The sequence below is a fragment of the Xiphias gladius genome, chromosome 17 (genome assembly GCF_016859285.1).
Source record: "Xiphias gladius isolate SHS-SW01 ecotype Sanya breed wild chromosome 17, ASM1685928v1, whole genome shotgun sequence".
Lineage (NCBI taxonomy): Eukaryota > Metazoa > Chordata > Actinopteri > Istiophoriformes > Xiphiidae > Xiphias > Xiphias gladius.
In genome coordinates, this window is record NC_053416.1 from 16,555,495 (window position 1) to 16,582,870 (window position 27,376).

Below are 27,376 nucleotides of genomic sequence, written 5' to 3' on the forward strand. Positions count from 1 at the left end.
AAATAAATAAACCTGAACCATTATACAAAGAAAACATGGTGAAAAATCAGCTGTAAAAGGGACACCACTTACCCTCAGCAGGATATTTGGCCTAGTCATGTTTGGGATGCCATAACCTACATTCACACCCTGTATCTCTCCTATCAACAACAATGTGTCACAGAGGGACTGAACTGCTTTTAATGGGAATGTGAGGAGCTAATTTCATTCAACAAGTACGTTTTCAACGTAATCCAAGCTCTCTTAAAATTGTATCACCTCTGAAACTGGCAACATACATTAACTGTGTGTTCACTTTTAAAATCCTGGAGAACAAATTATGACAGTAACCATTAATTCAAAACACATTTTTTTTATTCTTGTTTTCCTGTGGTCAAAATAAAGTTCAATCAGGATACAACTTGCCTGATTTTTTGATTTTTCATTTATGTATGTTTTTTTATTTTTTCAAAATCTGCTGTCAACAAATGTAAGATATTTGTTGTTTTCCTTTATGTGGTCCATGCTGTTTGTAACATCTTCCCAAACTTCAACCAAACAAGACTTAATCATTTTGTCACCATGATGCATTGAGGCTAACTTCTGTGGAAATTGCCAGGCAATAAAAGCAAGCTTTCTGTAATAAACAAGGAAAGGAGACCACAGTCAAGATGTTTTTCCAATAGTGGGTTGTGCTCTCAAGGCCCCCCACTGGTCATATCCATGCACTGCAGGCTGTTACTGTCTTGGTGCGACTGTGTCTGTTATACAACATGCTGCTGTCATACAGTAACCAAAATTACATAAAATATTAGTAATACAGTGAATAATTTATGGAATTCTAAATAAGCAGGGAGAAGCTTTTTAGAGGGGGTTCATTTTATCCCCAAACCATCCATAGGAAGGGATCAGGCAGGTGGGGCAGGGAGCTGTGGTCAAGATCTGGTTTTCAGATCAAGGGATGACCAGGAGAGTACCCGTGGACGTGTACGGAGTAATGCAAAATCACACGTAGGGCTGCTGATGAGATGAATCAAGTGTGGTTTGAATTAGGATTATCAAATATTAGAGTGAGGAACCTATAACATGATACAAGCACCTGGATAAATCATAGAATAAAAAACAAATATTTTATTGTTTATTGTATTTATTATAACCAATATATCCCAAACAGATATACTACCAATTGCTACAACAAAAACAGGCTTAATTCCCTCAAAGATAAAAAGGATTGAATTGTCCAAATTACAGTATCTGTCACCCTCACTGATATTTAGAACTACCTGTCAAGTTACTTTTGCACTTACGACTGACACAAATAAAACAAATGCTGTTTCTTATCAGGTAATCCAAAATTGTGGTGCCAAAACTGTAAAAGATATCCCTGGAACACATAAAATGATGAGACACTTCCTAAGAAAAAATACTATTTATTAAACGTGTTCTAATGAGAAAATACTCTTATTAGAATTTAAATGCATACTCCTCTCCTCTGTCATCATCGTTCTCCCTTCAACACAAACGAAACATAACACATCATCCAAAGTCAACACAGACATTCGAAATGACTCTACCAAATGACATTCTCAAAAAGTTAATGTGGCAAGAATTTAATTCAATAATTCATATAAATTACAAATTCAAATAAAAAAAATGTCGAAGTGTTTGACGCTACAACACTACAACAAATTTTTGTTTTTATGTTTTATAAAAGAAGTTGTAGTTTAACTTGTGCACTTAGAATATTTTCACATACAAAAGTTTTAAACCCAACAAGTAGAAAACAAAACATTCAGTCAGGAGTGGAGAGATGACCATGAAATTAACAGATGGTCAGGCCACAAACAACATAGCAATAGAAAACTTTTATTCTGGTAATTGAAATGTATAACAATGCTAAGAGCTTCATAATGGCTATAGCATACTGCAGATTTATGAAGAGTAGTTCAGTTCATCAACCGAGCAACAATTCACCCACACACAAACAGAAAATGTTGTAATTTAGAGCAACCTGTAGTTATTATGAAGCTCTAGTCTAAAAGTAATGAATATGAAAATACCATGAGTGGCTCATGTGTACTGTAACCATTTTTGACAGTATAGTTGGTAATATTGCTCAGTCTTGAAAGAAGTAGGATCAGATGATCTGATCAGATATTATTATATACATATATATATATATATATATATATATATATATATATATATATATATATATATATATATATAAAATAAATTTGATATGAGTTTATCAGACACCCATTACTAAGCAGCATGCAATGATCAAAGTATAAGTATGCAGGTTTTTTTCAACTAAAATTTCTTTACATTCAATAATAGTAAGAAAAATTTACATTGATGGTCTCAAAAGACTACAATTATAATTTAAAAATGTTAAACTAATAAATAAAAATCCACCAACCATTAATTTTTTGCGTACAAATCAAGAATGTAAGGCCTAATATATATTTTTAAAAATGCATGCAGTATAAGAAATCATCCTATCATTATGGCTCACAAAACCAATTCCTCAAGACAAAGAAACATGTTCATCCAAAATTGTCAAAGTTCTCAAGGTCTCACAATGAGGCCAGTTGGCCCAAGACAGCCCAAGTCTTTTTCAGTAATGCTAAAAATAGAAATAATAATTTATGTTTATTTTAGACCAGAGATTTAAGAGCAGAAATAATTTTAACCTTATAATAGACCTTCTTCACAGCAGACATTTTGTCATGTCATACCAGGAAATGCATGTGTAATAAATAACATTAACAATGCATTTCATGTGAGCCAGTTACAGGTTTGTGTCCTGAGTATTTCCTGCTGTGACAAGTAAAAATGTCTGCTGTGAATTTCGCCTTTAATATATATATATATATATATATATATATATAATAACATATTTCAATTGAATATGACTTAATATGATCAGCCTTCCACATATTATTATTGCTTTTCAGTGGTCCTTGAGTTTTCTTTCTCAAAAGGTCATCTGTTGTCTGCTGAAGGACTGATGCAAAACTAAAGTATTTATGTTTACATTTTTTTAATAACTTACTTTATGATAATGAACAGTAATATTACCAGCAAGTTTTAGATGAGGAAGACCTCAGATATCTAGCATTAAGATTTCTTGGATATCACTGACATGTTCACTTTATTTTCTGTGAACACCAGAAATTTTTGATTTGAATGAAGAAGATAATTTAGACCTAATTTACATAAATTCATAGTTTTTGTTTTTATTTGGACATTAAGGATTCTTTTCGCTATTCTAAACAAGCCTCATTACATTGGTGTGCTTCAACACTGTAAAACAATAAATCATGGCAAGTCTAAGTGGGATGATTACTCTTTATAGGTACTATATTAGGCTATTGCTCTGTTGCTGTTAGTTTGTTTTGTCTTTCTGCCATCTACTTGTCAAAAATCAATTAATACAGCTTTAATGCAAAAATATTTTTGTGAACTGATTCAGTGTTCGCTTTACATCAGATTAAACACTGTCTACAGTTTGTCATGAACATGTCAGTTTCAATAAAACATTCCTACTAAGCTACTAATCAAACATTGCATTGCCTTGAACAGTCAAAGCAGCCTTGAATCAAACCTAATCATTAACTTACTCTCAGAGGCTCTGCACACCTACACTGGTGTTATGTTGTCTGGCGTATAAGTTCTCTGCTCAGGCAAAAAAAGTGACAACACCTGTGTCTGTAGGGACTTTAGGAGGTCTGTGTATCCACAGAATGAAGCACACAAAATACACACTGTCCATGTGCAAGGAGATTTTACACACAAAATATCAGCATGCTTTACGCTGTAATTTATCATGCGGGCAAATAATAAGGCATATGCATAAATTAATCAAAGTCTGACAGCTGGATGTTTTGGCAATATATTAATAGGGATCCTTATGACCAACCTCTCTATTTGATTGAAACCAACCACTCCTTGAAAGAAAAATAAAACTGTTTTATTTGTTTATTTATTTACAGGCTGCTAAGACGCATCATGAAAAATGCCAGGTAATAATATGTAGAAATGAAGGCAGCATGATATGGAAAAATTTGCAAAGATGTACCAGCTAACGAGGTTGCCAGTTGAACTTAAATTTAATATGTAAACTAATCAAAAAAAATGTGCATTTTGTGTGCTTAATATGCTGTGTTTTACACATGTAGTAGCTTTTCGGCCTGGCATACTGTATAAAATATATCAAAGTATTTTTTGGTCACAGCAGGATTTCCTTTTTGAGATCTCAACTCTGTGGCTTACCAATTTCCACAGTAACATTCACGTAAAGAGGCAGCCTCTCTACTGACAAAGTCATATATGAGCAGCTGTTGAGTCCATCCTTTCTCCATACCTGTCGTGTTTGTCCTAGCAACCTCATCCTGAGAAAAAAAGTTAATTGGAGAGAGAAATTTACAGCACAAATCAGGATGCACACATGTAAGTGATCTAAAATATCTCTACAGTTACTCACCTGTCCTTGTTTATTTCATTGCCACTGTCCCGTTTGTGAAACACCATGGTATAGCGAGCTACGTCAGCGGGCGGGCGCAAGATCTTCATTTTCTGCAGCTCAACCCTGCTCGAGACAGCCGACCCGCATGTATCAGTGAATGACTGAAGGAATGTGCGCCACCACCAATCTGCTCCAGATTGGAGCAAACAAACTAATAATTTTAAATACTATTTTCACTTGTGTCTGTCTCACCTGATGCGAAGGTCATCGTCTTCTCCCCCCCAACCCCAGTAACTGTTTGAGAATCCATTCGCTTGAAGAAACTGGTCTTTGGTCATAGCTGTGACTCCTCCAAAGTAGCCTTTGTAACGCAGCCTGAGAGTTGAAGATTATGCAGAAAATTACAGTTCTTTGTTTAAAGATGATATCAGCCCTTACAAGGTATTCTCATGCCTGAGGAGACTTTCTAATAACGCTGCATTGTTTATTCACAGAGGCAATATAGAGTTTAACGGCTGACTCATAATAAATTTACTTAGTCATACACTCACTTGTATCCTGTGGCATTCCGGCCAACCACCAAGTGTTTGGGCTGCTTGTCACAGACATATAAATTGCGATCATTTTCAGGAACCAGGTCCACATCGTGGAAGATGAAGCACTCCCAACTGTAGTCCTTCAGTGCTTCCAAATACCCAACGTTCAGTAACTTGGCACGGTTAAAGGTTGCATCACCAGCCTTTAAAAATAGAAAACACATCAAAATCACAGTCTGCTATAGTCCTCTATGGACTCTGTACAATTCAAAGCTCAGTGTACACGTTTCTGTTCTTCTCCCTTACCTGATGTTTCACTGTGCCTAATCTTCTGAAAAAAAAACACAAAGGTTTTTGGGGACCAGAACAGATACACCTCAGAGAAATTATTTAATGTTACTCCTGTAGGCCTGTTATTACCATAAACTTGGACTTTTGGAACTGAATAAATTTCATTGTTGAGTTGGCATCAACATATTCAGGCTATTATAGGAAAATACAATGCCTGCCAATTGAATCTTAAGTAATGATTCTATTTTCTATGATTAACTGCCATAAAAGCCAAATACTGCCACAGAATGAAACCTGATGACCACACAGGAACTAAAACACAACAAAATATTTTACACAATTAAGTTAGAAAAGACATCTTGGTAAATATAGGGTTGTGTGCAAGTGCATATACACTGAATTAAATTTACAAGCTAATAATTTAGAACTAAGCGTACTTTTTTTGATTTGCTTGTCTTCGTCTTTCCATAGCTTTTTTCAACACATTTATACAACACAGACACACACAAACAATTCATGTAATTCAGTATTTGCCTGTTCTGTGGTTTGTCTACAGATATTAATGACTTTCACTTGGAGTACTGAGGACAGTATTTGGTTGCAGATGATTTGCCTTTGGCACCTGAATATGTTTTGCTTCACCTTTTTTTTTGCATCACTCAACATGACATGTTGCATCCTTTGCAGTCTACACGCGTTAAAGATTTTATGTCTCCTGTAGGAACACACCGATATGGAAACAGATTTGATCAGTTACTTAGAGACAAAATTGCTATAGTCAATTGTTTTTGCTTGCAAGTTTAATGTTTTATTTGCTTGAAATTTTGTCACTTTAAAAAATTACTTCAAAGTAACACGACAAAGTTACACATCTATTCTAATTTCTTCACTTAAAAGTTGCTTTTATTCCCTTACTTATGCCCCACGGGTGCAACTGGATCACTTTTGGTCGTTGTAACATATTTTTTTATTGACAGGACATGATGGGCTGATAATCATAGTTTCAGATTTTTACTTTTTGGTCAAGAAACTGGTTCAGAAGAATGTTTAAGTAAATGTGTTAAAGGGGGAAAAAAACAAAAGTAAAATAATTAACGGCAGGTTCTTCAACTACAACTACTTCAACCAAAACAATTACTAATAATCGCATCGATGATTATGAATTCTTAAAACTTAATATCAGCCCCGATATTATAATTTGATTTCATATGAAAACTGTGTAACATCAAACTGTGCTGGATGTGGAGCAATACCTGCTGGATGACATAAATGGCGTAATGTAGTTGCTGCCTCTGCAGAAAGGGGTGCAGGTGGTGCAGGAGGTAGAGGAGGTGTCTCTCTCGGTTGCGATGCGGGATCAGGATTGCTACGTTCTGCCTCGCTGTACAGTCTGGGGGCTTATACTCGCCTTCAGTCACTCGTTTGTTCTCACTCTCCACATCCTTCAGTTTCAGAGAGGACTCAAAGGACAGCTTCACAGCTCCCTCTGTAGAAACAGAGTTAACAAATTTAAACAGAAATATTAAGTGCTAGTGATCATTCTGTTATATGTGATTCATAACACAGTAAGCGGGGCCCTGTTCATACCTGGCATTAACATATGTCTCGGGTGATTTGATCACAAGTGGGAAGTTCTAAATACAGGTATGAATGCACCTAAGGCACACTGAGGATGCATCTGAGATCCAAACACGCAGACAATATTCAGAGTTGGTCTGGGCTTCATATGGCCACATTCTTTTAGCAGTGTGTATATGAATGTATCCTGGGCCATATTGTAGGACCGCCTACTCAACTGACATCTTACGTAAGCGAATGCATGTACTCATTTGTAGACGAATACAAGTTGTACAAGTCACATGAACTTGCTTTGTACATGACATCTGAAAATTTTGAAAAATATAACATCTTAGGCTATTTGGTTTGTCTGGAACACACCAAGGAATAAACCATGTCTAAATTGTTTTGATTTCTTCTGGAAGTGCATTGCTGCCTCCTGCCTGTTAAAAATAACAACGCATTTAGTCTTGGCAAACAGAACTGATGTATGTGTTTTTTTTTTTGCATATACGGCTGGGAGGTGACATGAAATCACAAGTGATCACTCAAGATGCATGTGATAATGCATTCTAATGCCAGTTGTGAACTGACGTACTTAGAGCTGTCCACTTGTGATTGGATCACCCAGGACGCATGTTAATGCCAGTTCTGAACACGGCCTGCGTCTCAAGCAACGTAACACATTTAAATGAGGCTTTGCTGACTAAACAAATTTCTTTTGCTCCCTTCTTTAACCCATTCAGGACAGACAACATGTAATAATTCACAAGTAATAAGTCATAGCACAATTTTGCAAAACATGTTGTATTTACAAATCTAAATCTTTGGCACAAAAAAACTATACCCAAGATTAAAGGACATATTAAAAAAAAATAAAAAATAGATTTACCAGTTTTAATGCTATTATATTCCAACCCTTTACATGATGGTACATGATCACCATTTATAATCATAAATAGCACAATCAACCATCTCTAACTGTGAGAAACTAACCTCTCAGCTATAGTAACCAATGTTCATGGTGACACCACAGATTAATGATTCACACAAGTTTGAGAACTTTGAGATAGAAATATAAAACAGAGACAAACAAAAAAAGCAAACCAAACCTATTTAGCCAGCAGGCATCACAAGCAGACAGATTTAATTTACTTCTGAGAATATGAGTATTTTTCTTTTAATTAATCCACTTAAATCAAAAATAAAATACAGACAATAACTTTGTCCCTTCTTAAAGCTCCACGTTGGCATATACTTACGTAGCAATGGTGACTCCTGGGGACATTTGCCTTTTGGTGGTGGAGTATTTAAGTGATCAGGTGCTGAGTTGAGTTTATCCCTTAGTGTATATCCTTTGACAAGAGTTTGTGTTGTGGCGGAGGAAACCTGAACGGATTTCACTGTTTCGCCTGAAAAAAGTGCAATCCATGCTAGTAGTGAGAGCGAGAGAAAGAGCAGCACAAAATACTTCCCCCTGCGCAAAGTCTTGCACACAGGCGAACAGAGGCCCATTGCTGTTTGACTTCGCTAATGTGAAACAGTGAAAGTGGCAACTGTAGATGCTGTAAGCTACAGTTTAAGACATTTCTTCCAGGTAGGACATTTCAGCAAAAGCCACAGACTCACTGACCAGTCATCCCATGGCGATGAAACATGCTCCTGATCTGGACAGTCAGTCAATGAAATGACCAGTCACTTTGAAGTAAAGAAAACTTATCGATGAAAATCCATTGCTGAACCCACAAAAGCCAGTTTAAAGAGATGAGGCCAAAACGTTTTATTTCTCTGGGATCTGTAAAGTGTTTGGGAGAGAAAACATGTTACTAACGAGAAAGGGAATATTTGCATCATAATCTGATACTACAATCTCTTCTTGTGCAAAATTACACCCAGACAGGACAGGGTGTAGCTTTAAAGAGATATATCCATAACTTTTCATAGAACAACAAAAAACACTAGATGAGATGTTATCCTAGAAAACAAATATACCAGTGAAGTGTATTCATTTCAAGTTCCACATTTTTCTTTTCTTTACTTTTCTTTCCAGAGCCATTTGTTCTCTTACACACTACTGGAAGAGTTTCATGAAAGGTAATTTTATACTCAGTAACTGTACACCTATCTTTTTCTGAGCCACCTGACAAAGTTTAGTATCACATTGCCCGGCTGTTTAGCTTCACCTTTCCCCTGGCTTGTCCGGAATGAAACGGAACCCTTCACATGTGACTGCTGTAATCTCACAGAGAGGTTTAGGTAATCGAGCAGGGTCGCAACGAACATTTATTTTTGTTACCGATCAATCTGTCGCTTTAATCATCGCTCTGTAAACTGCCTGGAAATAGCGAAAACAGGAAGACAATCACAGTCTCCTAAAGAAACGATTGATAATCATAGTTATTGGCCATTAACATTAACCGTTGGCTGATTTTCTGTGTATTCATCCGCTAATCGTTTCAGCATTCTCATTGATATTTGCATAACAAAGCCAGCACTCAGCTGCGACCATCAACAATACTCTTCCAAAAATAGAAGCTAGGTTAACCTTCTTAATTAATAATCAAAAGACAAAACTGCTCCATTACATTTTAAACCGAAGGCAGCTTTGTGAGCCATTAAATAACCATTAATATTGTAACGTCAGCTAAATTTACTTGAGCAACCAACAGCAAGCAAATACAAAGCATTTATATTTAACTAGTAATGTTAATCGTCAAGTCTTGGCTACTGTCTCTGATGGGAAAACCTATCAAGGAGTAACATTTAAAGCTTTGACATTTTTTAAGCCATTACCTCCTTCACAACGTGTCCATCACCCTGTCTGTTGATGTTGATTTTGGAGACAGTAACATGCTAACGCTGGCTAGCTCTGAGCACCACCGTGATATCTGCCGTTGCTCATGAAAAGACTCCAGACAGGACACTACCTTTTTACATCGCTGACAGCTGCTTTTTTCCCCTGCTTTCTGTCCATTCTCTAATTTGTTCCGTGAACTGGCTGTAAATGTGCCCAGATGAACTCACAGGGTCAACCTAGCTGTTAGCTGGCTGACGTATGCGGATGTAGCGCTATTAAGTTAATGTAAAGTGCTGTAAAAGTTAACGTCTCGTTTAAGCATTCGCGCACTGTGGAGGCAAAACACAGTATGACTTTGTTTCAGTGAAATGGAAGCGAGTACTGTCCTTTCCTGACAAAGAGGTGTGGTTTGCTTGGCGCATCTTACCATTTTCACAAGCTAACGTTATTCCGGTTATCAACCCAGGACCAAACGACAACACACTGTCAAGCCAACATAATTACACACATTTCCACTAAGCTTATTTCATATTAGGGACTTTGGCGATGAAAAGCGGGGTTTAAGAACAGTTTCCAGAAATAAAAAACCTTTCTTCCTATCAACCTGCGGGTGCCTGTTTATAAGATATCCAGTGGCATATGAAATGACCAGGTGCGTTCCCCATTTCGTCTAGACCATTTGACCTGACAGCTCTGATTGGTTACATATTCTTAGTCCTCAAAATAGTCTTTCAAAAGATCGACATTAAATTTGCTCAGCACTCAGCAGATACGTTAGAGTGTCCGTGTGCCTATTTTATTTTTCTACTGCAACCGTGAGTCACACACACAAAAGCTTTTATTTTGAAGGCAGCATCAACAAATAGGAAGTAACTGTTGTTCCTTTTGGGTGGCTTGATAAAGCTCAAAGCATGGTGCATGTGTTGTTTAAATACTTCCGGTAGGTGGTTTTCAAAATAATCGTCGTCAATCCTGCAACATCACCAAAAAAAAAAACACATCCCCAAACAAAAACAAAAACAAAATCCATCAGTACAATACATGTAATCGCTACTGTCCACTTTATATTAAAAATGTTTTGCAACACTCATCGTTGGCTCCATGCCGGTGAAAACCATTTAATCACACGTTGATTGCTAAACAGGGCAACAAAATACTGCATAGCTATGAGATTTTAACAAAGCTATTGACAGCACTAATGAGGACACGTATGTGTGATTTCAGTAGTATGTATATTATATGGATTGATTACAGATGCTATGTGTAACTAGAATATTACTTTGGATCCTATGATTCCAAGGTCCTGATGCAGATCCCTAGAGTTTGTCGTTGAAAACAGCTGTATAAAATATAGGTACCGTGCAACCTTTAATAGTTTTTCATCGATTTCGTCTCTATCTAGCTTTAATGTCTTCAACATTTTTACAGAAAAAAAATATGAAAGCAGTGCGTTATTGAAAATAATGTTGATTGTTCAGATAAAAGGGTGTAGGGGTTAGAGGTATTTAAAATTGAGTTGTTGAAAAAAGTGTGAAACATTTGTGTGCGCACTTCTGTTGGTGTGCTCATGGTTCTTCATCTGAATATTTGTAGGACACTGTCAGATTCCTTGTTGGGAATGGACTTCACCTCCTCTTTTCTCTCTTAATGAGAACTAGGGCTGTGACAGACATTCCCATCGCGCAAAGCTTCCTGGTCATTTCGTCCAAAATCTTGTCTCACTGCACCCTACAGATCAGACATAAACAACATGCTGGTCTCTCTGCTGGGCTCCACTGGCTCTGAGGATAAAGGTCTCCCTCCTGCTAACGCAGGAGGTAGTTGTCCAGCTGCTCCAGCCTGCTTCAGGTCAGCCATGATCCTGAATGTCGCAGTATGTCATCTTCTTCTTAAGCAGTGTGGGAGGTGCCGCAGGCCTCAAATGCCTTTTTACCTACTTTTTTTCTTTTTTGACAGTTTCCCTCATCAACTGAGATGTTCCCTTTTGGAAAAGATGTGGTGGATTTTGCCACAAATTTTTGCTGTGTAAAATTTCCTTGGGTGCAATTCCTAGGGTGGCATTCTTGAGCTAGAAATGTCCAAGCTTTGACTTGCCTTTAGTCAAATTCAAACACTTAACCTATCTTTTCAGAGCATGGTCAAACAATATTGATGGGTGTTTCTCTTCTTTACTGTCATAACTTGAGCCTTCACTTGATAATTATCTATAAAGTAGAAACATACACAGCAAAATTAATATTAGTAACAATAATAGTAACAGTAAAAAAAAAGTTAAAAAGTTATCTTTTATATTTTCCTTTGTTCAATAACCTTGGACATTTCATTAAAATATTTTGATTGTACAAAATCGCTTCAATTTCATTTATTTCTGAAGATATTCTAAATTCTGTACTTAAAATTCAGGGGTGCCAATAATTTCAACCATGATTGTACATTATTTTATTGTTCTATCATTAATTCATAGGCCAAGAGTCTTTTCTACTCAGGAAGTAGTTATAGCTTAGTGACTTCATAGTTGACAATCAGTGAGTGGGTTAGAATAAACAGTACCTTCCCCAAGCTACTCCTCCCACCTGCCTCTATACCTCCTCCAAACTGTGAGGACATGAATGGGTGGTGTAGGCCTATAGTGAGAATGACATTAACATGTGAGATAGCCCTGCGCTATTTGCAGTTGTCAGAGACTTGTGAAAGGCAAGCAGAGAAAGGTCTGTGAAAGCTCGGCATCAAAATACCCTGTACACCTCCATCAGCATGTTTATTGTTTTCTTTTTTCTTTTTTTAAAAATCAGGGTTTTTCTTTTATTAAGATCTATATTTCTGAGAGAATTTGAGTTATTTTTACTTTCATATGGGTTTATGTTTATCATATTTAATACAAAATCCACAATTATGCTTTTTATGGTTGTATTACAGCAAGTCCCCTCCAATCAGAAAACTATGGAATATAGTTCTATAGAATCTCTCACAATACAACCAGTGAATCTTCAAGGACAAGAAAGCCATGCTGTCCTTCACCGTTTCTCATGAGTCCCTTATTTAATATTACAAAAGAGGGAATATCTTAATGGGGGAGGGAACAATCTGGATTTCATGGTTTGGCATTTTTCTGTGAGACAGTGATTAAAGCGGTGACGTTTCTTTTATTAAGCCAAACAAATATATCTCATTTTTACTGTCTACGTGTAGTTTACATTTCATCTAATCATTTAAGTCTGCAGTTTCAAACTTTGCTTTAAATGAATGCGAGTGCTGCCCACAAACACCCCAAGTAAGGTGGCGTGGATTTCACAATGTTATGCTGAGGGACTATACTTCCATGTCTTTTGTTGTCTTGTGATTGACTACAGTAGAACGTAATCCCTAAGCATGGAACATTTTGTCAACATCCAGTTATTGTGTATTTACAGTATGACTCATGCATCCTCTCATCCAATTGAAGAGCCTGTGTTGTTCGCTGGTTAAATATTGTTCCATGTTGCCAGCCAGGTCTTTGTACTGAACATGGTGTTACCTCGACAGTGAATTTGTCTATGAACCTGAGTTTCCTGTCCTAAAGAAGCTCTGATTTTTGTTTCTGTAAATGCTCTTCCTTTAACCCTGCCCTATAATAGATAGATAGATAGGTGTCCAAACGGGAAAAAACAACATCTTAAAGATCTAGTGTAATGTTTTTAATTGTACAAAATGTTTTATTATTATTACCATACTTAGTTTATATCATTGAGTCACAGGATTCAGGTATAGTACAGTATATTAATTTGAGTGATGTTGTTTTCCTCAAGTGAAACAGCATCTTGCTGACAAAATGTCAAGAAAATGGGAATATGAAAAGGTCTACATGTAAATACATTTCAAAATAAAGTCCAAAATGCACCCTATTAATGGGACTTATGAAGCTGAAATTGGACACATCCATACCAATGCCATCACATCAGAGAACTCCTCCTTGACTCCTCAAAGCTCAAGGACAGAGTAACTGTTCCACTGCCAAAGCTCACTCTTGGCTTATGCCTTCCTGAAGTCGGGTCACAGTCATTGCCGTTGGTCTTAAGGCTGATGGATGAGGATGGAGTAGAGGCAGAAGATCCACCAATGCTGCTGGACTTTTTTCTTGAAGCTGTGTTATGTTTTAGTGTAGCTTTGGCAGCCACTTTGAAAGCATGGGCTGCGGTGCTGCATCTGACCTCCTCAATGGTGTTCCTCGATGGTTTGAAGAGGATGATGTAGACTTTGTTGAAGAAGATACAGGCCAGCATCCCAAAACTGGACGCCAGTATAGCAATGACCTCCACAGCTGAAACAAACTTGCCATAAGTACTAAAGTAGGCAGGGATAAAAGAGATCCAAACAATAAAGAATATAAGCATACTAAAAGTGATGTACTTAGCTTCTGTAAAGTTTTCTGGAAGTTTCCGGGATTTAAATGCAAAGAAGAAACATATAGCTGCCAGGAGGCATGTATAGCCAATAAGAAACCCAAGAGCCATCACAGAGCCCTCGTTGCAGGTGATAAAAATGATCTCATCAATGTCATGATTCCTGTAACTGGAGGGAGGGGCGTTGTAAAGCCAGACTACACATATCATGACTTGGACAAATGTGCACAGAAAGACCAACAGAAACTGTAGGTTTAATCCCCACCATTTACGATGGAGACTTGTAGGGATCTTGGCTTCAAATACCAAAAGTACTCTGTTAGTTTTCACGAGGATGCAGGAGATACAGAGAACAAAACTGATCCCAAAGGCAGGCTGGCGTAAACGGCACGTCCAGTCCTGTGGCTCTCCAATGAAGATGAGAGAGCTGGAGAAGCAACAGATAAGTGAGAACAGGAGGACGTAGGACAGTTCTCGATTTGTGGCCTTCACTACTGGGGTGTTGCGAAATCTCACAAAGACTGCCATCACAAAGGCTGTCAAGAGAACACCTAACACTGCACATATGGCCAAAGCTATGCCAAACGGTTCTGTCCAGGAGAGAAACTCAATTTCCTTCAGGAAGCAGAATGTGTGGTTCCCATTGGACCAGGAGTTATTTGGACACTTGGTGCAAACGCTGGCATCTGTATAAATGAAAAAAATCTGTGTTAAAACTGCAATAGTAGCAAAGTGTAACATTAGTAAAATGAGGCTGTGAATGTTTGAGTCTTTAATACCTCTGTGATTACTGTACTCTCCATCTGAACACTCAGTACATTCAAAGCAGCATGTGGGCATACTATCTATGATCCCCTTTCTTGTGCCAGGTTCACAGTCCTCACTGCAATTAGAGAATGGCACCTATAGGATGTGAAATGGGCAGAAAAACTGCGTGAGAAAGAGTAGAAAATGAACTGAGAATGGATGTAAATGTGCATTATATATAAACAACCAGGACCCCATTTCCCAAAAGCTACTTAAAGCTGCACATAAGTGGTCAATCATAGTGATGAACCCTAAGTGAATCATCACCAAACTTTGCAATTTCTCTCAGCTCTAAAAGCATCTTTCATTTCACTGTTTTGATTTTAGGGCCCTCCGATATACTGTTGAGTTCATTATTGCTTTACGGGAAAAAATTTAGCTCTGAAAAATTATAATAATGTATGTTTTGTTTATCAGCAGGTTTCAAAGTTTTCCTTCCTTGCTGTAATTGTCTGCTGACAACCCTAAAACACCAAATGACAGGAAACATTGGAATGCATTGATGAGAACATCCGCCACAAAACAGTTTGACTGACCTCTGAACTGTAACCATTCCACAGAATCTTTGTCTTGTCAATGAACAGTTTGGCTCCTCTCTTAGCGTGCATATTGTAGTATCCAACCTCCTCAAACACCACAGAGCCATCTTCAGCAGACCTGTGCCAGTTTATAAGAGTGTAGTTTGCTGCCATGTCTGCGTTCTCATCAAAGTGCATCTTTTCCCCCATACTGTTGGTGTAGTTCAAATGTCTGAGCTGCTTTAGGACCTGTGAAGCAGAAACACATATTTGTATGATTCACTTTTCAAGAAGTTAGGTACTTACTTGCTTTTCTTATGGGGAAATGCAATATGTTACCTGCCATGCTTCCATTTTCTTTATATCTGCACAGGAATTGTTGGCAAAAAGTCCATGTCCAGGTGTGCAGGTGAGTATGTCCTGCAGGGCCTGTGCAATGGAATACACTGCAACATACACATTATAGGAGATACGAAGGTGTGTGTAGTCCAGGTACGGGGTCTCAACCCTTGTGATGTCTTCCTCGCCAGTACATAAAGGCCTGAAACTAGTGCTACCACTTTCTTGCAGTCTTGGGCTGTCTTCCAGATAACAGTTGAAGGTTTCTTCCCAAAACTCCCTGACAAATTCATTATGACTATCTTTCTTTGGTTGGACTTGTTGTAAGAACTCTCTAAAGCCAGTTATGTGCCCTGCCTTAAGAGCAAAGCCAATAGTCCCTGCCACAACATCAAGATACTCTGGTTTAGCAATAAGAGAGGAGCTTGCCCATGCTTCGCTGGCTAACCAAATGCGATCTGTGATGTTTCTCCTGACCATCTCTTTGATTAAAGGCTCAATATCTGGGCCGCTGGCAAACACAACAATTACTTTAGCTGTTGAATTCTCAATCCTGTCAGCCAGAGCTTGGATTTCATGATCCTCAAAGTACTGAGAAATAAGTTCATTTAGGTGAATGCAGATGTCTCGCTCCTCCATTTCCTTCTCAAACTTTTCAATTCCCGGGCGTCCATAGTCGTCATCAGAGGCCACAGCAATGACCCAGTTCCACTCAAAGTACTCAATGACGTCTGCCATGGCTGTGGCCTGGTACTCATCTGTGGGAATGGTTCTCATGAAGGACTTATACTGATTCTTGTTGCTCAGTAAACGACTAGACGAGGCATAGCTGATCTGAAACAGGAGAGATTTCAGTTAATCTATCAAGGTTTCATTGTGTCCTGCTTATTGCTGTTATTTTTCTTAAATCAATATGAAGGTTTTGTCATTTTGTTGATAAAACACATCATCCATGAGGTATTACTTTTCCTTTTAACAGTATTATCCATTGCAAATTAATTGTATGTGAACATAATTTTCAGGATATGTGACACTTCTCTGATTGGGGTTGCTGATAAAGCTGTTGTTCAGTTACTCACCTGAGGAATATAAAAGAGACCCAGTAGGTTTGCAACTGCTGTGGAGACTGCAGATCCAGCTGCTCCTACTACTGCAATGGTTGATGGGATGTGATCAGTGCAGTTACAAAATTCATCTAAATTCAAAGAGTCAATCTTATTTTGGGCCACAAAACTAAGGGTAGCTTCCAGGGCTTTTGACACTGTGTTGCATGTGTCAAATATCCTGTAGCCCAGAGTGATGTTGGGCAGGAGACTGCTGCTGTTATTAATTTGATCAATTGCAAAAATCATGGCCTGGAGCCAACGGTAACCACGGAAATTGAACCTGCAAAAACAACATAGATGGATGGATTTAGAAGAGCTGAATAGAGTCAGTTTTCAAAAATACTCTTTGTCAACTTGTAAACCAGTCTCAAATTTTACCTGACACACTGTGTGGATTCTGGCCGGGCTGCAAGGTCTTGGTCTTTGGATGAAACACCAAAGTGTATGGGAAAAAGACCTCCGAGTAAAATATCACCGGTCATCTGTGCTCTTTGATGGGGCCCATAACTTGAAATGACATAACTGGACCCCAAGAGTATCAGATAATACAGAACTACTCTCATCTTTCTTTTTTTCCCCAATGGGAAGGATTATTTTCCACAACTCCCCAGAGTGAAGATATTCTCAGTATAATCTTCTCCCACCAATCTGCCTGCTGCGCTGTTTTGTGTAATTCATGTTTGCACTGATGAGAATACCTACCTGTAGGAAAAAAGAAGAAAAAAACATTTATGCCTTTGTTTACTTGTCTACAATCACATCGGGTACCAATTTTCCCTATAAAATAAACATGTAGAAAAGGAAAATTTATTTTGACTAAAAATAATCAACACTGGGGAAAAGCTTTTCATTTTCTTGATATTTCAAAAAAGATATAAACATAATTCTTGTGCTGTAGCAGCGTTGGATACTATCTAATAAACTCCAATCACCCATATAAACAAGGACAGGATGGCGAGAAGAATGGTGTTAGAAGTCAGCATGACCTAAGGCTGTTATTACCTAGCAGGACTACTCAGTTATACTGTATAAGTCTTTTAAAAGTTTGGATTTTTTTTTAAATAAGTAAACTTGTAATGTTTTTAAAAAGAGATGACTTTGAACATTTAACTCCTCAGTAACACCATGGTCACGGTGTTTGAAATATCCATCTGAACCAAAATAGATGCAGGATTTACATGAGCTGAGAGAGAAGTCACACTCTAATGACCCTCCTTCCTGCAAAATGCCTGGTCTCACGCTGTGGCCAGTGAACCCAGTCACCATGGAGAAACGCCATGGAGGCCTTACTGCATGTGGCTAATACTGCTGGAAAAATGCTGGGGCAGAGCTGTGATAATGAAGCAACTAACGCCTTTTAAGAGCCCCTGTTTGCCACATTAACTATCACTGAGAGAAGTTCTACGCACAGTCATATAAAATCTATTTTAATTTATTATTGCCATTATTTTGGATGGAAAGTATATTTTGCATTCAAAAATTAACTTCCGACAAAGGTATTGTAGAATATAATTATGTAATTATCCAGTGTCCAGTGTTGGTATCAAATGTCCCCTAAGTCTTCTTTTTTGTAAATAACAATTAAAATACAAATCACATAATTACCACTTGTTCCAAATCAATAAAAACAGATTTAAAACACAGTTTTCTTCGCAAAGTACACTCAGCAAAGTAATTGGCTGTAACATTATCATGTTTTAAATAACTGATGGCTAAATTAAAAAGTAAGATGACTGTTTCTGAATTCTCTAAAAACATTTCTTCAGTGCTTTTTAACTCCCAGAATAAAACTATTAGAACATCAAACATGGACAATAACACAAGATCAAACTTACCACCTGAACGCCTGAGTGTGGTTTAAATACACCCCAAACAGTTCATCTGTAGCTACATAGAGATTTTAAAGCCTTTTCCCAAAATATCCAGGATGCTGAATGAATTTACTGGACAATGGTTTTAGCTTCCGAACCTCTCTCTGCAGATGAATCATTAACAGAGAGAGGGGTAGTCCATTTCCTTCAGCTAATGAAGTCTACTCACAGTTCACTCCACCTGAACGTAAGTCATCACAACCTACAGTGGCAGAGAATGACTTGGGAAGGTTACTTTAACTTATAATTATCTACTATTACTACAGCATTACAGGAATATAATCGCATAGCCACTTTCCCTGACAAGATCTACAATATGAGATGAAAGAGACAGGTTGTTAGGTTTAACTTTGTCTGTCACCTTCATTACTACTTATTACAAGTTGTGTATCTGGATGTTTGGGTATTTCATATTACAAATACAACAATAATTTCTTCTTCAAACACAAGTTTTATGATGGTATACTCCGTCACTGATTTTATCAAAGCCACTGACTGATATACAGGCTCATCTCATTTCAAACACATGTCAAATTAAGTCCAAAGTACCACAGTGCAACATAAGCATGTTCATTTCATTAATGAAGAAATAAAAAAAAAAAACCATGTCTCTCTTGGGCAGCACAAAAAAATTCCTCTAACTCTAAGTAATTCTTGGTGCCTCTGTCTGCATGTGCTTAACATCCAGTGATCAGTTTTCCAGGCAGGTTTAATCTGTCGTTGCACTTCACGAGGCGAGCTGCAGCACGATACCAGGAACCCCTAGAAGCAATGGATTTCACCATTTAGCAATTAGTTGTCTCCTTATGCTCTGATGAACGAGTCTTCAATTTGTTGCTGAGCAGATGTCTCCAGTGAAAAAAATTTCAGTTTACAATATGTTTACCTATGTCTGTCCCAACCCACCACTGTGTTCATGAGACATCAGACACATGGCAGTAAAAGAGTTTAATTGAATAAAGAAAAACCAGGCTGGAATGCAACATGCAGACTTCAATATGTTTGACCAGCAACATGAGATTCAGAAATCCTGAAAGGTTTCCAGAACCTGTATTCGCAGAGGTGAAAACACTGCCCTCATGTGGAGGATGAGGCCGGTGATCACACACAGAAAATCGGAATTTCGATGAAGGATAATCAGGATTTCGATGAAGGATTTCTTATATGTATTAAATATTTCCCATATTTCCCATAGTTCCCATATTTTGCAGGTGCCATATTGCCATTCTTTGTAAAGTTACTATAACTCAAACAGAAACACAGAACTTTCTATAGATAATAACAAAAGTCTCTAAAAAATAAAGGAGAGAGATTTATTTTCCTTTTCCAGGAGTAATTGGAGGAGTTTATGGAGAAAGACTTAGGACTTATAGACCAGGTGTGGACAGGTTTCAGGATCTTGAGTTAAAAAGTGAATGTAACTGATGTGGATACTCTAAGTGAAAAAGCCAAAAAATATACTCTACTCTACACTTTAAATCCTCAGCTTCGTTAGACTTTGTGATGTGTTGTACTGTTTTCACCCAGCATTGATCTTTTCAGCCCAGAATAGGAAAAAAAATTAATACCGTTTGAAAAAGTCTAAATCATTTTAACTTGTAAGGACCTGGTAAATGTTTGTTTTGTTTTCAGCAAAAAAGTTTTGTGATAAAGTGTAAAACACACAACAAATAAGTCACATTTTATGACAATAAAGGTGACGCAGGGTCACAGCAATACTTTATACAGGTCTCAATAGGTTTCTGAGTATTTAGTTAAAATAAATGTTAATTTTGTGCGCTTCTTGATTTGGTTGTCTTTCAGTATCACAAATAAGACTTAAAAGAATATGTAAAACTTCATATTTTAATTGTTGTTTATTTCAAATGTCAGAAAAATTACATTATGATCCATTCCCTGCATTGAAACTATTACTTACAATTGATAATGTGTTTACTTAATTTTCTTTTGAAAATTCATTCAGGAGCCATCTGTCAGAGATGACAAACAATTTACACCAGGCTAACACCAGTTTTGATACTGAATGAGAGCAAAAATTTGGTTTGTAGGCCTCATACCCACATAAATGAAGAAACAGCCGAACTGAATATTTTATCAACTGCTTTGTGAAATTTATGACATTGTTTGACATGCCAGCAGTGTCCTCAAACAAATCATTCGAATCCGGTCTTTTTCAGAAATGGCACTTATGTCTGAAATGTCACATAATGTGTCAAAAATGTTGAGCTGTGAAGAGTTCCCTGTGAGTGGATTTATCCTCACATATGGTGTCGTCTGGGACAGATCAAAACACATTCACCTTCACTGCTGCATTCGGCTGCAAAGGTAAGAATGTCTTTCTTAAACTGACTAAATCATTTACTGGTTGCGATCATAGTTAGAATACAAAGTTTGTTCAGTTCATCTTAAAGTTTTTTTTAAAATAATAAGTTGTTGTTTGACTCACGATGAGTCATTGATACATTATGTAATCAGTAAAATAATAAATGAACAGTAATGAAACTACCACTTACTTCGATTTCTTCCTGCGTCATACACACAGGCCTTTACAGTAAATAGGAAGACATATGAAATGATTACAAGCAATAATCCATGGAGGTTTAGCAAAAAATGTTTTTCGTTTGTTTGTTTGTTTTGGGGTTTTTTTTTGGTTTTTTTTGGTATTCTCCAACAATATTTTCATATTTACATTGTGTGGGAATAAATACCATGAATATCTGTGCAGGAATTGCATTTGGTGAAAAGGATAATTTATGAATGGGGAGTTAGTGTGTGTGTTCTTGTAGCTTCCAATGAAAAGTGATCTTGTACATCTCTCAGTGATTGTAAAGCTCAAAAACTACCTGTGGTGCATCAGTTTTACAGAACAAAAAGTAAAAATAGTCTATAATGAAACAAATGCTGCAAATCTGGAAAACATTTAACTTTTAAATGAGTTTATTTGTATCTAATGTTTCAGTTACATATTACATTTTCGAAAGAGACCAAGACATTTTCTGGTTTGTCTGTGGACTGTGTCAATCCTCAACTATACCATTTTCGTGTGCTTTTTTCTTGAGCAATCCTACCAATGAACACAAAATATCTTGATTAATAGGATGTCTGGTGCAAAGATTCTGCTGTTCCTGCACAGTCTGTCACGTAGGAAACCTCTGGAGCCTGAGGGAGAAGTGTCCAACTTTCGCCGTTGCCTGACTACCCTTGACCTGGTGGCTCTGGGGGTCGGCAGCACACTGGGGGCCGGTGTCTATGTGCTGTCGGGAGAAGTGGCCAGAGCCGTAGCCGGACCGAGTATCATAGTCTCTTTCCTGATAGCAGCAGTGGCCTCCATTTTTGCAGGACTGTGCTATGCTGAATTTGGAGCTCGTGTTCCCAAGACTGGCTCTGCCTATCTCTACAGCTATGTGACTGTGGGAGAGATATGGGCTTTCATCACTGGCTGGAACCTGTTGCTGTCTTATGTCATAGGTAAGATAATGTCTCTCTGAATACATTTGCAGTCTGTGATGGATGTTTAACTTCATTCATCTTGGAAAAACCTCTTTAAGGAATACTTTAGCCTCTCTTTCCTCAGACACTTGGTCTTGATATTATGAGTCTCAAGTCTAAAATAAAGAAAAAAGAAAAAGGAGAAAAGAAAAGAAAAACATTTATGAATCTCTGTGAGAATTTACACAATTTGTGTCTCCTTCTTGTTTACTATTTTTAAGGGACATCAAGTGTAGCCAGAGCATGGAGTGGGACCTTCGATGACCTCATTGGAAATGTCATTGCCAACTCTCTGGGCAAACAGGCTGTGATGGATTTACCTGGATTAGCTCCCTACCCAGACATTTTTGCAGCTGGCCTCATAATGCTGTTGGCTGGCAAGTTTCATAATCTAACTTATTATTGTAATTTATGTGAAAAATTAAGGAAAAAACTGTAGATAATCACAATTTGAAATATATTTTTGATGTATATTGAATATTTAATTATTTTTGAGGAACAAGGCTTGACTGTATTCAAAGCCATGATGAACTTTATATTTTTTGTGTTTGCTTTCTAGGGATTCTTGCATTTGGTGTGAAAGAGTCAGCCATCGTAAATAAGGTTTTTACAGCAGTTAACATCCTGGTGTTGCTGTTTGTTATCCTCTCTGGCTTCATAAAGGGGGACATCAACAACTGGTACATCAGTGAAGATTTTCTCTTAAATGGAAATGAGTATGTATCATACATAAAAAAACATACTTCCCCAGCACACCACACCATCAAACAATTATCTCATTAGTTTTATTGATGTTGTGCTATGCCACCTTTTACATGTATTTTCCAGGCTGTTAATGTTAATAAAAAATATTCAAGTTACTTTCCTGGCTAAATATGAATTTAAATTACATAATTTTCAATCGGTTTGCTGATTATTATTGAATAACCAAACATCAACATGTCTGTTACTTGCAGAAACCGCACATCACTGAATGAAACAACCAGATATGGCAGTGGGGGATTTTTCCCATTTGGCTTTGAGGGAACATTGGCAGGAGCAGCCACTTGCTTTTATGCCTTTGTTGGATTTGACTGCATTGCTACAACAGGTAAGTTAAAGGAGGTCCAGCAAGACAATTTCTTGTTATGTAACTGCTGACAAGCAAAGCCAGTAATACTCCAAAGGGAAGTGAAAGAAATGACTCAAAATGACTTTCAGCCCCTTTGGGTGGGACATAATTGAGAAATAAACATATTAAACGTATATATTTCCGGTTGTTTGGTGCAAATAACAGCAACGCTGAAAATAATATATAGTATAGACTAAGACCTTATACACATTAGTATATAGTAAACAGTATATGCATTGTTGAAATATACACTGAATTTAAACAGATGCATGCACAATATATAAAACACAACAAATTAGTATAAATTAAAATGTGTTTTTGTTTAGGAGAAGAGGTTCAAAACCCTCAGAAGTCGATCCCGCTCGGAATTGTGGCATCCCTCCTCATCTGCTTCTTGGCTTATTTTGGTGTGTCTGCCGCCCTGACTCTTATAATGCCGTACTATTTGCTCAGTGTTCACAGCCCACTGCCTGTGGCCTTTACATACATCGGTTGGGGCCCTGCAAAGTATGCAGTGGCCGTGGGATCCCTCTGTGCACTGTCAACAAGGTATGAAACACAGTGTGTTAGATACAAACCATATCTATTCCACCAGTCAAATCAGAAACTGTTTATTTTACTTAACTTAAGTTACATTTTTCAGTCTAGGTTAGTTCATTTGTATTTTAAGTTTATTAGCAGAAAACAGCCCATGATCATGGCTGACATGTAGAATACATAGAGTACATACTGTAAATGAAGATCATTGGAATCACTATTAGCATAAACAACCAAATTGTTGTTGATGGAGTCATTTGACTTTTTTCCACAGCCTACTAGGATCAATGTTCCCGATGCCCCGTGTTCTCTTTGCCATGGCCAGGGATGGCCTTCTTTTCAGACCTCTCAGTAAGATGAGTGACAGACAAAGTCCTGTCCTAGCAACCCTGGCTTCAGGGGTTGTAGCAGGTAAAACTTCCAATATAAGTCAGAATCATCTGAAGTCTTTTCTCTGCATTTTTGTGGAAGCTTAAGTTAGTTCTCATTTTGTTTTGCAATATAAATAAGTAAATAAAATAACAAATAATAATAAATAAAAGTGTTCATCCTCATGCTCACTGCTAAAATGGTTTATGTACACCTCACTTATTTTAACTGTCTAAATGTATTGTATGTATGTGTGTACAGCATTTGGCTAAAAGGTTAATGTTCTCCTTTTCAAGCTGTATAGTACAGAGTTGAATAAATCTGCAGAATAAACGCATTATGTGTCAACTAATGAGTACAAGCACACTGTCCATCTCAAACTGTAAATACCTTTTCTCTGTAATCCCTGTCTTGATATGTTAACCCTGTCCAAAATACAGTTACATGAATTTTACTGATTTGAAAACTGATGAGTTGATGAACTAAAAAATATTTACAAAAAATTGTCTGAAGTGTATACCTCTCTCTCAGTGGGTTTGGAGCAATAAATCTTCAATTAGAAAATTTAAGACCAAACCCTGGGTGGAGTTATGGTTGAAATATGATTTACTGAAATGAGTGTGAGAGGAAATTATTTAAGTTTGTATGAATAATTCTTCTCATTATTATTCATGTCTTTTCAGCTATCATGGCGTTATTGTTTGACTTGAAGGCACTGGTTGACATGATGTCGATTGGAACCCTCTTTGCCTACACGCTTGTTGCCATATGTATCCTCATATTAAGGTATGACTTATCATAAGTACTAACAGTAATGAAATGTGTATATAATTATGACTGTAATGTAAATAGTAGCTATATTTGTTTGTGAAAATCTTATGTTGTATGAGTGGTGTGGGTGTTGTGGAGAAACCTAGCAGGGCTATATAGCACCTGTGGGTAAATAACAGTGACAACATTAGAAAATGCTGTTGTTCATGTGTATATAGGTTGTAATATTAATACTATAAGGTAACGGAGGGTAATGAAATTAAATAGGAGTTTGAAAGTTTGCAGAACCCTTGATTGGCTTCTATATGAGCGAAAACTGCCTGCAAAAACAAACATGTTTTAAAGGTGGGGAGATTAACAATACTGGAATTTTGTCAAATTGTATTTGTTAATGAGTTAATAATACACTTTGATTTACTGTCATTATAACAGCTTGCTGATACTGTGCAATTTCTACAGTAATTCCATTTAAGTCCTTCCAGAGGCCGATTGTTATACAGGAGGACATTGTCCTGGTGTGGGGTGGAAACATTAATAGCACATGAACTGTATTACAGACAGAGATTCACATAAATTTATGTGAACCAGGAGATAACAAAGAAACAAGAACAAAACCCACTGGACCCCCTGTTTGAGTCACAGCTATATCAATATATTGAAATAAATGTTATATTAACCCTATACCTGGGTACATTTATTTGTATTTCGTCACTTTTACAGATACCAAGTAGACCTCGGCGAGGATTCAAGTTTCAGCAAACCAGAACCCTTTACAGTTAACGGAGTAATATGTCCTCCTTCACAAGCAACCACACGGACAACACAAAATGTGTCTGTTTTAACTGTTTTTATTAGTAAGTGATCTTCTAAACATCCTCCTTAAGTACTATACTGCCATTCCATTGTTAATAATCATTGGAACTTACATTGTTCTTCTCAGTCTTTTTAGCTATCATCATAAGCCTCTTCATATCTGGGGCTGTAGACTCCCTGCAGGCCCTTGAGTGGTGGAGTTCACTTTGTGTCTCTGGGATCGTTCTAATGCTGGTTCTCAGTACCCTGATCATCTGGAGACAACCACAAAGCACAACAAAAGCTGCTTTCATGGTATACCTCATCTCTTAAGTGATGGTCTTCTGGGAATACATGTAATTATTTAGTCTACATTTATTTCATCCAGTGAAATGTCATTGCTGAATAATATAAAGATGACTCCTAACAGAAAAAAATGGCAAACCAGTATTGTTTTCATGTATTATGTCCAAGTGTAAAGTTTTAAACAGGGAAATTGCGTATTTTTTTCTTTGTTTTGATTTTGCCTGTTGCAATGTTTCTGCTTTTTTTTTCATATGTACAGGTTCCTTTTGTGCCATTGCTTCCTATTTTCAGCACCTGTGTCAATGTCTATCTTATGGTTCAACTTGGATCAGACACATGGATCCGCTATGCAGTGTGGATGGCAGTGGGTATGTAAACAACATAATTACAAAATACACATTTTCCTTTAACCAAAATGTGCAAAAACATCAAATAATGTGAGCATGACTCTAGGTGATTTGACTTTTCTTTCAACAGGTTTAATCATCTACTTTTGTTATGGTGTTCAGCACAGTGTGCAGAAACAAAGGCTTCAAAATTCACCCAACCGAGTCAGTATTCACAGCATCACCACTACTATAGTGCAAAACTATGAACCTGGACAAGATAACAATGGTTAAACGAGGTGACATGATTGAATGACTGATAAAAACATTCAGTGGGCACAAAGCAAAATGATTTCATTTTGATAAAAATGTGGCCAAGTTCAGATAGTTAAAAAATAATTTCAGTCATGAGCTCTGACCTCTATTATGTTCTTGTTTTCTGTGAAATTGAATGTTCAGAAAAGATATTTGTAGATTTCTTTTAATAATTAAATAATGTCAGCGAACCACACTTGTATACATAAGTCACACTGACGGTGTGTCTGCCCGAGGCTTCATGCAATATTGTGTTTTCATTTTATTGCTTCAGTTCCTTATATTGTTACATCACAGTCCTGGAGTGCACAAGATTTTATAAAGAATAGAGAAATGATCAATGGAAAAGAAGAGCCAATATTCAAGTACCTCTTATAGTCAGGACTTTGTATGAGTGCCAAAAGAAAACATTAAGCTTATATTTTGGAGGTGAATGCTGTAAATAAATATGGTTCTTGCAATGTCTAATTAACTATTTTGTAATCAGTATACCACATTTGATCAAATGAAATTATAGTATTTAAGTTCCCCGCATTACCTTTATAGGTGACATGGTTCTATTACTCACTGTTGCTTCACATTTATGCAAAGCTGTTTCATATATATATAAAATTGCTAGTGAGAGGGATTTATTTTGTTACCCACTGCACCTAACTCCAGATGTAGCCTAATGCTGTATTTGTATCACCTTCTATTATCATGTATAATG

The 27,376-nt window shown here is 37.1% G+C and overlaps 3 protein-coding genes across 7 annotated transcripts; 1 reads left to right on the top strand and 2 right to left on the bottom strand.

The window, feature by feature from the left end:
• Positions 1-1,163: 1,163 nt before the first annotated feature.
• Positions 1,164-10,191, bottom strand: b4galt4 (UDP-Gal:betaGlcNAc beta 1,4- galactosyltransferase, polypeptide 4). Of its 5 annotated transcripts, XM_040151136.1 has the most exons (8): positions 9,628-10,049; positions 8,468-8,629; positions 8,097-8,246; positions 6,531-6,763; positions 5,002-5,189; positions 4,703-4,825; positions 4,469-4,573; positions 1,164-4,376 (listed from the first exon to the last, which is right to left on the bottom strand). In XM_040151136.1, the coding sequence occupies exons 2-8, from the start codon at positions 8,490-8,492 to the stop codon at positions 4,241-4,243; spliced, it is 960 nt and encodes a 319-aa protein (XP_040007070.1). In that variant the 5' UTR covers positions 8,493-8,629; positions 9,628-10,049; the 3' UTR covers positions 1,164-4,240. The 5 variants fall into 5 exon arrangements, with proteins under 5 accessions (XP_040007070.1, XP_040007067.1, XP_040007068.1 ...); XM_040151133.1 differs by lacking the exon at positions 9,628-10,049 and adding an exon at positions 10,059-10,191 and having other exon boundaries at positions 8,097-8,629; XM_040151134.1 differs by having other exon boundaries at positions 8,097-8,629; positions 9,762-10,049.
• A 3,369-nt stretch (positions 10,192-13,560) lies between these two features.
• casr (calcium-sensing receptor) lies at positions 13,561-17,343 on the bottom strand. The gene is made up of 6 exons (XM_040150860.1): positions 17,159-17,343; positions 16,754-17,060; positions 15,675-16,508; positions 15,354-15,584; positions 14,790-14,913; positions 13,561-14,696 (listed from the first exon to the last, which is right to left on the bottom strand). Exons 1-6 carry the CDS (start codon positions 17,341-17,343, stop codon positions 13,561-13,563), a joined length of 2,817 nt encoding a protein of 938 aa, XP_040006794.1.
• Positions 17,344-21,749: 4,406 nt separating this feature from the next.
• Positions 21,750-26,646, top strand: zgc:175280 (cationic amino acid transporter 2 family protein). The gene is made up of 11 exons (XM_040151067.1): positions 21,750-22,119; positions 22,362-22,517; positions 22,700-22,856; positions 23,097-23,230; positions 23,578-23,800; positions 24,063-24,199; positions 24,841-24,943; positions 25,649-25,782; positions 25,869-26,035; positions 26,286-26,394; positions 26,504-26,646. Exons 1-11 carry the CDS (start codon positions 21,750-21,752, stop codon positions 26,644-26,646), a joined length of 1,833 nt encoding a protein of 610 aa, XP_040007001.1.
• The last annotated feature ends 730 nt before the right edge of the window (positions 26,647-27,376 follow it).